At 42.2% G+C, this 13,141-nt stretch overlaps 1 protein-coding gene across 1 annotated transcript in view; it reads right to left on the bottom strand.

Moving 5' to 3' along the window:
• The window catches only part of SCFD2 (sec1 family domain containing 2), a 1,619,339-nt gene that overhangs the window by 1,259,445 nt on the left and 346,753 nt on the right, over positions 1 to 13,141 (bottom strand). Inside the window, exon 4 of the mRNA XM_069201324.1 lies at positions 4,822 to 4,997. Coding sequence (XP_069057425.1) covers positions 4,822 to 4,997 — 176 coding nt within the window. The remainder of the gene's footprint in view (positions 1 to 4,821; positions 4,998 to 13,141) is intronic.

Genomic DNA, 13,141 nt, shown 5'->3' with positions numbered 1-13,141 from the left:
CTCATTTGTGGGGTATAGTTTGAGTCCTGTAGAATAGTGAGCATGGGTCCTGTGTTTCGGCATAAACATCACACTTAGGGGATCTACTCATGTTCTCTAGACCTCGCTGGGTCCATTAGTCCCAGAGGTGACAGTATGCGCAAACTCCTGTTTACCACACCAGGATTCATTACCAAGAGCAACACATGCATACATAATCTTGCAATAGTCGCCCTCTTGCCTATAATAGCCTTTGAAAGGGTTTCATATAGCAGGGCTGAATTCCCTTCACATGGTTTAGATGACATATTTAACAACTACAAGTCCCTGAATCCACAGCCGTATCTGCAAGATCTTTTAAACTTCAGCATAAAAAGCAAATACCTCAATTACCGCCTTGGGCTCCTACCAGCAATAATGCACAAAAGACCTTGGTTGAGTGTTGGAGGGGATTTGCCATGTCGTCTATGTGGGCTTGCCCCAGAAACCCTGATTCAAATCTTTTGTCTCTGCAATGCTACCCTGGGCATATGGTGACAATGGCCTCACCCGGTTTGGAATCAACAGGGTGTGCGAACGTCTAGGGAAACCATTCTGCGCTGCCTTACTTCAGCAAACCAGAGAACAATCTCTCTGACAGTGAAGTACCTCTCAGGAGTTGAATGGATCCTGTCACTGGCCATCATAACAAATCTTACTTTGACCCAAGCGTACGGCCACCTGCACATGGACTTCGGCTAAACTGTTGTACTCAAACCTTCTAATTAATTTTAATAAGCAATGGGCTTTTAATGTGTACATCCTTTTTTTAACTTAAACCGTAACAGGGTATTTGATGACAATGTTTTTTTTTCCAGTATATGGTAATGATTTTAAGTAATCGAACAATAAAAAGATTCATAAAAAAATATATAATTGCCTTCCCATTATAAGGTATCACAATTTAAGATTGTTATCTTTGTGAAAATGCATAAAGGAATACTTTCCTGTATCAAAAGGGAATAAAGTAGATATTTAAGAAAAATATGCAAATTAGACAGGGCTGTTCCTTAACTCCCCTCTTCTTTCTTCTTGTGAGTGAGTCCTTGCTAGAAGCAATCTCCAACATTGGCAGATATACAGGGGGTGGTCGCAACCTTAGGATCTGTAAATTCTTTTCTCTTTGCTGATGGTATCTTACTGATGATTATTTATTAGATACCTTTATTCCTACTCAGTTGACCTTGATCCAGTCGTTCTCACAGTTTTCCAGTCATAGAGTGGATTGGAGTAGTGAGAATTGAGGAAGAGTTCAGATTGAGGATGAGTAAACAGGGGAAGCTGCACTCCAACACGAAAACTGGTCTATATAAGTATGACACGAAATGGGTCTCAAAAGCCTTGAAATACCTCGGAATTTTAATTAACTGTGGGCCTGAAAAAGTGGTTGTGGACCATGTGAAGGCTAGGATGTAGGATGATTTTGCGAGATGGTCTGTCTTCCACCTTCCACGTGTTGTACAGTCCAAGTAGCCAAAACAATAGCGACTCGCAGATACAACTACATTCTTTAAACACTCTCCTTGGTGATCTACAAATTCATCTTGTCATAAATAGATACAATTATTAAACTGATTGAGGGAGGAGTACATGCTGGAGGTTGTAGTTTTTTGAATTACATGCACCTGCTATAGATTAGGTTCTCATTTACTACACAAGGACTCCTATTATCTGTCACACAAATTGTCACACATGACCTGCATTCTGCATCAGACAATAGCCCATGACCCCCATATGGGAAGGAATAGAAAAGAAATTGCTGCAATGTAGCCACGAACTATCCCATATGGGTTAAAGACTCTCCTACACATAGTGGATGATCTGTGGATGGGGTTATGGTGACTTTTATATTAGTATTAGTAGGACTTTTTGTCCGTAGGTTACACGTTATCCCTCAATATCGAACTGTTGTTGAGGTTGATTTAGCACAGGTGTTCCATTTAAGTGATAAATGCATCAATGAGGGTGCAGCAATCTTACTATATTGCTACAGCATCCTATCGCCCATAAAAACCCCCCTTACACATCCAGGAGCATAATGCAGGGGACCTCCAAACCTTGTAGGGGCCACCATTCCACCTAAAGTCAATGAATAGCAGCGATATGGGAGACTTAGGGGGTCCCTCTTCACATATTGCAGGGGGGCTCCATCATTTTGCATTACACAGCTGTCCCCAGCTTACCAGTTTTCGTGCCCAAGTATATCCATTGTGTTGCTTGCTTATTCATATCTTTAGAGTACAAGAAACGTGTAAGACTTGAATGATTCTCTGACGTACCAACTCCACGTTGAGTAGAGTATTCTATTTATTGCTGTCCTCTGTGTAAAGAGTTCAATAGGACCCTATTATTACCTTTAAATACTCTACTCAACGTGGATCATAATCCCATTACGGATACATCAACATTCAATTTGCCTTGAAAAAGTCTTGATGACGAAACACATGCCGGCTGTTGTTATTGGAATCATCATAGCATGGGACAAATAAACTATAACAAACAAGACACATCTTTGACTTTCTTTGACTTATTTTACATACTATAAATACCGTGGACTACTTTGGTGTGCTTTGGTTTTTCTGCAAATAATCCTATGTATCACTAAGGCAAGGTGAGTTAAGTCCCAAGCTCCTCCAGTCCCTTACGACAGAGGTCTGCAATGGGCTTGGGCTGCCCTCAAAATGCTGCAATGGCTCTCCATGTCCAAAACAACAATCACAGATGCTCTTGGCAATGTGAAAAGGTGATTTATTACACGTGTGGCTCCCCTTCCCCAGCCATTACATGTAATAATTCACCTTTGGATGTGGATAACCATTGCTGGACAATTCTACATATGCCTATGTAATGTACTAACTTAATGAGCAGATAATTATTTACTAGTCCTTTTGTCTGCACCCCAATTGCTACTTGTAAAAATCATAAAAGTTTATCTATGCGGAGTATCTTAATTATATTCATTACCTAGAAGACCTGGCAGAGATGTTCCCTCCGTCAGCAGTCAGCAGGTATAGTCAAACTTACCTAGCTTAAGTGTGGAACCCTACATCAAGGTGCATGGAGGTCCCGCAAGGAGTTTAAAGGAGATGCTGGACAGGAGTAATGGTAACACAAGGCCATGATTGATTATGCATGCAGCTGTGGCTTTGTTGGTGTATCAACCGAACTGCAAGCCACTGCGCTGGCAGGAGGCCTTCAGGCTACTATTGGTGGTAGAATAGGCACGGGCGTAGAGCATGGTCTTCTTTGCCCACACAGGAATGTGGCTAGTGAAAGTGGATACATACAAACAACTTTCATAAATGTCATTACCATGTACGAATGGTGATAATTGTCCTATACTATTTCTCTACCAGCATTACTATTGGTCTACCATATTTTCTAGCATAGATGTAGTAAAAAGATATATAAATAAATACAAAAAGAAATAATGCACAGCTACTATGCTCTAATGGTCATTCTCCTTATAAAATACATCTGTAGATGACCTGTTTTCACGAGCCGAAAATTGATTTACGTCACAAAAATGCCTGAGAATCTCTGGTACTAACCATGTGTCCAGCAGCAGTGAGTGGTACAAGATCAATGTGCTGTGAGCAGAAAACAATCAAGGAGAGAGCTGGAGTTGTAACAGAGCACAGGGCACTGGAATCTCAGACCTGTGAGGAGCAGGCTGTTAGTGGGAAGGTGAAAGGAGATCAGCAATCTGCTATTGATTGAGTGGGTCTGCATCTTGATAGTGGGTAACACAGCAGGAAGAGAATCAGATTGTTACACATTTAAAACAAATTTAAAGTGCTTCTCTGCTATTGCTTAGCTTCTACTGAAACCGAAGAGTGTAACATCAGCTAACGAAAATAAAAAAAACAATAAACGAAAATAATCCCACCAGCCTCTAGGCAATTCAAAACTGCATTTAACATCTTGTGTTCAATGGAAAGTATTTTTCAGTTTGTTTCAGGCGTTAACAAATGTACCCACAAGTACAAGCCTACAAACCCACCAGATCACCCTGTTACAAAGCCCAGAGTGCGCCATCACAAGCACTTATCAGCAGGAGCAGTTACCCTGTGGTCACTGCGGATCCACAACACAGTTAGTGTCTGTTTGTGAATCCACAATCCAACTCCACCACCAATTCAAAGATATGCTGCACAGCAAGAACACTGAAAAGCAGACGAATGGAAGTGAAGTTGGAGTCTTACAAAAGCAGATGCAGCTGATTTGTTTTTAGCGAAAGCGCCTGCGCACAGCAGGCCGAGGGTCTCAAGTCCATGTGCCTGTAACCGGCTTTTTAGAGGCATTCGACCACAAAGTTGAGTGCAGAATATCAACTACCGCTATACTTTCAAGATACAGTTTTAGTTAATATTCTGCACTCAGTATTGTTGCAGCTCGATATTCGGTCACTTGAGATCGCGACCACATCTGTGGTTGTAACTTGATATTGTGACACATCCAAGAGAGCTGTTGTTGGCTTTACTTTACAATTGTTGTACGGCTGCAGCAAGAGCCTTAAACATATTTTTGGGAGTATGGCACCCAGCCAGCTTTAGAGCGTGTTTTATTTTGGAGATGCATGACGGGTGACAACATGAAGGCACTTGAATTTATTGGAGAAACATCACATTCGTGTATTACTTTTGACCCACACACTAGGAAAAAGCCAACTTCCATACAAGCTGGCATCAACCAGTTCAACGCATAGATGAGTGCCACCTGAGGGGTGTTCATAATGTGCCACTGGGGAATACTGGGCTATCACTGAAATTGTTCAGAAAATATTTTTTAAAACACACTCACCTGCAAAAGTAGCCTCTCGAAAGCTAAGAAGTTGTCCCATTTGGCATAATCTGGGTGCTTCAACGTCTGTGACGTAGCCAATCCAAGCTGCAAGAGGCCACAGTGGTTCTCCAGGGCTTGGAGGTTGTTCTTGAACAGTTGAACGTAGGTGCTAAGCTGTTCTGCTGTGACTCTACCTGCAGAGGAAATACAGAGCTTCACATGAGTCCCAAACCACAATTACCAGGAACAATGCCCACAAATACTTTGGGCTCCAGCGCTTATTCTTTTACAAATTAAACAGTGCCAATAACAAGTCCTAAACACTATACACTTTTCTAGCAGTTCAGCAGATGTCCAAAAACAAATCCACCAGTACTTGGTTTTAGTAAGAATTGCTCTCAGCTGTGTCAGCACTGCCATGAATATGACAGTATCAGGCCTTAAGTGGCTGATAGCCCATGGCTGCCTCCGAGGGCTTTATCACTGCTCTGATTCGTATCCTTTTGTGTAGTTTGGGGGGGATCTAGGATGAGATCAGGTGTGTTCTTTCAGGGTGGAACGGGGAAGTTTTCAGGTTTCTTGATACCTTAGCACTCAAAGCATGGACTCTTTACCCCACCCTGCTGCTCATCAGGACTGTTTTTTAACTTACCTGACTCTTTACAAGTACGGGAGACATCAGATTATGTGCAAAGATGTGTGCGAGTAACCACATTTTTTGGCAATTGTTTTGTGTGCAACAGTGGAAATTATGGGACTTCATTATGAATTGTTTACCTCGTCCTTGCTTTTAGTGGTGGCTGCCACTGAATGGGGGTGGTGGGGTTTGGGGGAAGGGGAGGGAAGGGAGATAAAAAAAAGAAAAGAAATAAAAACCTACTTACCTCCTTCCTACAGAGACGGGTTTGTTTCCTCTGTCCTCTTCCCGGAAGCACACAGACTTCCAGACTCCCCTCAGCCAATAACGACGCTGCTGTCACCAATAGGACAGTAGTGCCGTCAATGGTGTGAGTGCCCTGCTTCAGAGCTCACAGAGGGAGTGGCACCCTGTGCACTTTCTCCTCCCGGCTGTTCAATGCAGCCAGGTGGAGAAATGCAAAGTGCGCATGTCTGTTTGGCCGGCGAACATACATGCACACTTATGGTGCACCAACCTCTCCTCCCTCCAGCCCCACCCCGCCTAAACCTGGCTCACCGAAAAATAGAATGATAATAACGCTTCTGAAAGGATGAAGGGGTCGCAGTTCTTTTGAAGAAAGTAACATCGTCTTTATTTTCGTAAGCTTCTGTTAATGGAAATAAACACCTCAGCCTACAGGTGCTTCTCTACCCAGTCTCCTTCTTCCTCTCTATCCTCCAACTGCTGCTGTCACCTTGGAGACCCTCACATTCCAAAGAATGCATTCTAAACTCAGAATGCCACACATCTTCCCCTTATCAACAAAATCAAATTATAACGCCCATTTCATTGAAGAAACAAACAGATAATACAAATTATAAATACAGTTACAGAGGTGAATGAACAATTGTAAATATCGTTACCTAAAGTCAAAACATTTGAGAAACTACATCTTTTCTTAACAAAAGAAGTAATAAAAACATTTACATTGACACATTTGAAATGTGGAACTCACCCCTAATTATGTTTAAACAAAGTCTTCTAAGAATCTAGGACGTCTAATGGACCTGAAGCTCTTTCTCAGTTTTACACCGCCATCATCTTGTTCACCCCCTTTTTTACAACTTCCCACCAATTCACTTTTCCCAACTCCAGTGATTTTTACTACTCTCCCAATGTTCCATATTTTGTGATCCTCAGTCTTCACAGCATTTCTCATAACTTTTATCACTTTGAGAGGGGAAGAAAATTTAGAAAAACTCCTGGACAGACCAAAACGGGGATTCTTCACTTTAACATAATCCCCCACACAATTTCTTTTTTTTTTTACTGCTTTCCTCCTGTCAAAGTTGGCTTTTCTTTCAAAAGCCTTTCTAATTTCTCTGTCCATCTTACGTTCCACCTTACTCCCAACATCCGGTTCCAATCCCATTTTATCATTTATCCATGAAGGACACACTTGTGTGTTGGGTTTCCTACGCCTAAACAACTCAAACGGCGTAAGACCTGTACTCGTGTGAGGAGTTAACCTATAACTCTTAATTTTATTCAAAATGTCCTCCTTCCAGCATTTGTTATTGGCTAAAGCTAGTTGGATAGTTTCTTTTAAAACCCTGATTAACCTCTCCACCATACCATTTGTCTCAGGATGATAGAGAGAGGCTTTCTTATGTAAAATTCCTCTATCACTAAGAAACTTACCCATGTCATGAGACACAAGTTGTACCCCATTGTCAGTAAGAATGGAAGATGGAAACCCTTCCCTATCAAAGATTTGATTGAGAAAATCTATGACTACCCGTGTTTTTACAGATGATGTAATTCCAATTTCTTGCCACCTTGAAAACATGTCCATCAAAACTATCACATACTTGTCTGTGTTGGAAAATCTGATAGGCCCCAAAATGTCTAATGAAACTTCCTGCCAAGGTTCACTTGGTAGTTCCCTCACTTCCATAGGTTGAGTTCTACACATTAACATCTTATCAGCCCTGGAACACTCTACACACTCTCTAACACTCCTTTCAATTTGGACGTCCATTCCTGGCCACCAATATGTGAGCCTTAATCTCTCCTTAGTCTTAGAAATTCCGGGATGACTTTCGTGAGCTATTAATATAAGTTCCTTCCTTAGCTTCTCTGGAGGAATCAGTTTAGTCCCTCTCAATAATAAACCTCCCTGAGAGGACAATTCCTCCCTGACCCTCCAAAAGCCACACAAATGTTGGTCTTGCTTCTCAGGGCCAGCCCATCCATCTTTGATTTTCTTAAGAACCTCCTGCATAACCACATCACTCCTAAGTTCAGTCATCCACTCACTCTCTCTAATTATACCTTCCCTGATCAAACAAACATCAACGTCTTCAAAACTTCCAACAAACTGATCCTCAGAATCTGAAACTTCATCCACAAGCCTAGACAAGCAATCTGCAATAAGATTTTGAGCGCCAGGTACATATTGAACAACAAAACAAAATTCTTGCAGAGACACTACCCATTTTCTAATCCTTCCTGAAATAGCATCTAGGCCTTTTTTCTCGAAAATTTATTTCAAAGGTTTGTGGTCAGTTCTCACAAAGAATTTACTACCCCAAACAAATTTCCTCAGCTTATTCACTGCCCAATACACAGCTAGTGCCTCCTTCTCGATCACAGAATAATTCAATTCTGCACCCTTTAGACACCTTGAAATGAAGAGTATTGTTTTCTCCCCACCATTGTGAATTTGCAGTAAAACAGCGCTGAGACCTTTGGCGCTAGCATCAGACATAATAATAGTTTGTCGCCCTGGTTCAAAACTCTGTAAACATGGAGCACACTTAAGGTTGTATTTCAGATTCTTAAACTCATTATCACATGCTTTGTCACACCGAAATGTAACACCCTTTCTAACTAACCCTCTAATGGCTTTGGTTTTTTCAGCAAAATTGTCCACAAACTTACTATAAAATTCAGCCATTCCTAAAAACTTCATTACCTCTTCTTTTGAAGCAGGACACGCAAGATTATCAATTGCATTGACTAGATTTTCTTTTGGCTCAATACCATGAGAAGAAATCTTGTGACCCAAATAATCAATTTCCTCAAGATTGAATCTACATTGTTCAGCTTTCAATGTTAAGCCACTCTCTCTTAGTTTCTGAAGAACCTGCCGAACCCTGAAGTTATGTTCAGCTACATTTTTCCCATGTACTAAAATGTCATCTTGGTATATCTTGATACCTTGTATTCCTTCAAGGACTCTCTCCATGGCACGTTGAAATACCGCAGCCGCAGAGACTAAACCAAAAGGCATCCGGAAAAACTTGTAAGTGCCAAAAGGTGTTATGAAATCAGTCAAGTGTTGTGAATTGTTGTGTAACTTAATCTGATGATAAGCAGAGGTTAAGTCAATAGATGAAAAACATTTTGCATCACCAAGAAGAGCTAACATTTCATTTATGTTAGGCAAGGGATAATGATCTATAATGACACATTTATTCAACTCCCTCAAGTCAACACACAATCTCGGCTCACCATTCGGTTTTACGGCCATCACAACAGGGGCCAACCACTCAGTGGCCTCTACCCTCTCAATTATACCATCAAGTTCTAGCCTTTCTAACTCCAACCTCATTTTTTCCTTGACCATCAAGGGAACACCTCTCACTTTGCTTGACCACAGGAGTAACACCCTTTTTTATCTTGATTTCATGAACATACCCCTTTAAACAGCCAAGCTTAGACTTAAAGAGATCAGAGAACTCCTGCTCATAAGAAGGTCTGACATTTTCCACTGAATTGACACAGCCACGATCTTTCAGTCTAACCGACGGGGTCTCATTTGGATCAAGATAAACTCTTAAATCCTTCTGGTGAGACCAACTAATGAGAGAATCTCCTCTGATGGAGCTATATATCTTGCCAGCTGTAAATCTATCCATGTATTGAATGGAACCTATAAAATAGCCCAACAACTTGATAGGTTCCCCACCATATCCTTTAGGAGAAATGTTCGGCCTGAACAACCTTACAGAAGATCTCAATTGTTTGTCAAAAAATACTCTTGGGAATCAATGTGATCTTTGCACCTGAATCAAACATCAAAGGGACACTTACTCCTTCAATGTGTACAACCTCCACCGGACCACTTACTCCATTTTTTATTTGTAATACGAATTCTGTTGGAGAATCGTCATCCTCTAACGTTATTTCCTGAACCCCTTTTTTCTTTTTTGAATTTTTACAACATGAAGCGACATGCCCCTGTTTTCCACAGGATTTACAAAAAACTTTCCAACCTATACAACCTTTAAAATTGGCATAATGACCAAACTCACCACACCTGTAACATCTACCCTGCACACTCTTCTTGAATCCCGAGTTGTCATAACTACTTTTTACAGATTTCTGAGGATTTGACTTAACCTGTATGTAACCTCCTTGATTGACAAGATGAATTTCATCTTCTTTTCCCTGCAAACTTGTTTTTTTGATTTCATTAAGACAAGCTGATACTATCTCATAGAGTGACGGATTGTCCTTAGTCCAAAAGGATTCTTTTGCTTTATCAATGTTGCAACCCATCATAAATTGATCCCTCAAGCGCTCATCTTTGCTGCTATCAAAACCACAAGTTGAAGCTAATTTCCTAAGTGCTGTAATATATTCTTCTACCGATTCTCCTGGTCTTTGAAATCTTTTCCCAACATGATATCTTTCTAAAACTGTGGAAATCTTCTGTAAATAGTGTAAGTCAAGTTTTTTTATACATATTTCAAAATCATTGAGATCACTAGCCTCTTCAACTGTAAGTTCAGGTAGAGTCTCAAACACTTCTTGTCCTTCAGGACCTAAACAGTGTAATAAAAGAGACATTTTCCGTTTTGCACTTAGAGAAGTTCCACAAACCCTGGCATAGTGCGCAAAAACACTTTTCCATTTTTTCCAAGAAATATGTGGTTCACCAGGAGAAGACAAGAAAAATGGCGGACATGTAACATTCTGCATGTTGAAGATCTTGTAGAGTGTAATACTATTGACACAAGAATTAAAAGACTGCAAGAAAAGTTATTGTTTGATAAGTAAAAAAATTGTTGACCACAACTGTTGAGAGGATTTTTTAGCACTACACGATGGCTGCCATAATAGAAAAAAAAAACATATGTTGCTATGCCCAATGTAGCATGGAATGGTCACCAGCAGCTTCTACTTCCAATTTCTTAACTCAGCAAGATGGCCGCTGTGTCCTGAAAACGAGGCTTGACACGCACTGTCACATACAGGAAGTACAAGATAGTGCAGGAAGTATACAATGCCCCGGAGCTTCTTTGTGGCAGCGAGAGAGAGAAGAACAAAGCTCCACTTTGTTCAAGCGAGGGCCGTGCGTGTTTGGCCGGTAAGGAGTAATACGATGAGTGGGTAGCAGAAAATACTGTCTGAATAGATGCTGTGCGGCGCACACAATCTACTCTCAGCACCAGCAATCCACTTCCAGCGCGTGCAGAGCCTGTTAGAATTGCGCACACGATGATCCACTTCCAGCGCATGCAGAGTCTGTTAGAGTTGCGCGCAGTGCACGTGATCTGCCTCCAGCGTGTGTTGTGCCGTTTTAAGTGTTGAGCCTAGCGACGCCAGACTGGTCCAAAAATAACATACGCCGGGCCAAAAATTAAAGTAGGCCGGCTCCAGACACAGTAGTTAGGCACAACAAGACAGTCACAAACAGTTAACAAAGGTCGCACTGTCTCCGAAGTAGTTGAGGTGTTTAATGTTCCAATTCTACCTCAATCAGAAGCTTCACCATCCTCGTCTCCAGTGAAAGGATGAAGGGGTCGCAGTTCTTTTGAAGAAAGTAACATCGTCTTTATTTTCGTAAGCTTCTGTTAATGGAAATAAACACCTCAGCCTACACGTGCTTCTCTCCCTAGTCTCCTTCCTCTCTATCCTCCAACTGCTGCTGTCACCTTGGAGACCCTCACATTCCAAAGAATGCATTCTAAACTCAGAATGCCACAGCTTCATTATTATCATTTTACTTTTACAATTACAATTCTAATAAAGCAAGCAGGGGCGGATGAGCCGCCCCTGCTTGCATTATTAGAATTGTAATTTTGACACAGTTGTAAGTGAAGATTGGTGTTGAGTGCAGGTTGGTCCTCTGCCCTTTGCTTCGAGGCTTTGCCACCAGTTGCTTGCTGGTTGAGTGCTGGATAATAGCTTTATAATGGCCTAGATCGGTCATGTATGTTATGCTATGGTTGGTTAAGTTATATGTTATGTTACCTAGACTGTGTAAAAGGCAGGAGCTGCGGTCCTGAACATAAACTATTAGCTATGGAAACTTAAAGTCTTAACACAGAAAGTCGGAAGAAGATGAGGGTGACAGGCGGGAACTAGTGGAAAGAAGAAGAGACAAAGCAGAAAGCTGTGCTCCCAACCACCCCAAAACAAGTGAGCCAAAATATAAGGCAATCTGAATTTCGGACATAACTACAAAAGCAAATGGAAATAGAGAATAAAGCTTGAAAAATGGCTGGTACCTCAAGCACAGTATTACCAGTGCTTAATTTGTAAATAAAATGGTGCTGGTGCCCAAATCTCTCCTCTGAAACACAGGGCTGCTGCATTTAAATGTGCGAGCACTGAATAATGAGGCAGTGTAACCCTAAAGCCATCTTGGGCCTCCTTAATCCATTTACATCCACTCTCTTCCCCTTTAGCTCACTCTTGCAGCTTTCTGCTTTCTCCCTTTATGAGGCTTTTTCGTTTTTCTCTCCCGCCGTCTTTCCATATGTATCTTTTGCTTGCAGTCAATGCTTGATGCAAAAGCTAAGGCCCTGATTACAACCCTGGCTGTCTTAAGACAGGGGTCACGGTGGCAGTCGGACCGCCGTCAAAGTGACTGTCCGACAGACACATTATGACTGAGGTGGTAACGCCGCTGTCGGACCACCAGCACTGCCACTCTTCTGCCACAGGACGGACTGGCAGTGCTGGTGATCCTAATCTGCCAGGGCAGCGCTGCAAGCAGCACTGCCCTAGGTATTACGGCTTCCCTCGGCACCAGCGGGTTAATGGCGGTAGCACCCGCCATGAAACAGCTGGCGGAGACGGGGTGCAGGGGGCCCCAGGGGGGCCATGCACAGTCCATGCACTTGGCATGGGCAGTGCAGGGGACCCCCTGGCCAGCCCCTTTGCGATGTTCACTTTCTGTTTAACATCGCAATGGGTGCTGGTGCACCCTACACACTACAGCATTGCCGCCGGCTCAATTACGAGCTGGAGACAATGCTGTAGGCCGTTTCATCCTGAGCCTGCAGTCGGAAACTCTGTTTCTGCCTGCTAACCCAGCGGGAAACTTGTAATGGGACCCGCAAGGAGGCGGCTGCACTCATGGCAACCTGCCCGTCGGGACTTTGGCTGACTGTGTAAACTGTCTGCCGAAGTCATAATGACCCACTAAGTGTCTGGCCTCAAAAACAAGAGCTTGTGCCTCCCATTGGCAACCACCGGCTCGAATTAAGCACTCATGGCTTTGAAGCAGTGGATTAACAAAAAGTATATAAGTCACTGTATTACAGTGACATATACTTTCTGTTAACCAGCAGGTAAGAGACCAGATGGGGGCCTCTGACATCAACATCTACCTGTTTAACATGCATAGTGGAAAATACTGATTCACTGCAAGGGTGTATCTTCTGTAAGGCCTGTCCACCTGGACTGGTTTCTACTTTAAGT

Source organism: Pleurodeles waltl, chromosome 1_2 (assembly GCF_031143425.1).
Source record: "Pleurodeles waltl isolate 20211129_DDA chromosome 1_2, aPleWal1.hap1.20221129, whole genome shotgun sequence".
NCBI lineage: Eukaryota > Metazoa > Chordata > Amphibia > Caudata > Salamandridae > Pleurodeles > Pleurodeles waltl.
The sequence above is the reverse complement of the archived record's forward strand: the minus strand, read 5'-3'. Positions and strand labels throughout refer to the sequence as shown.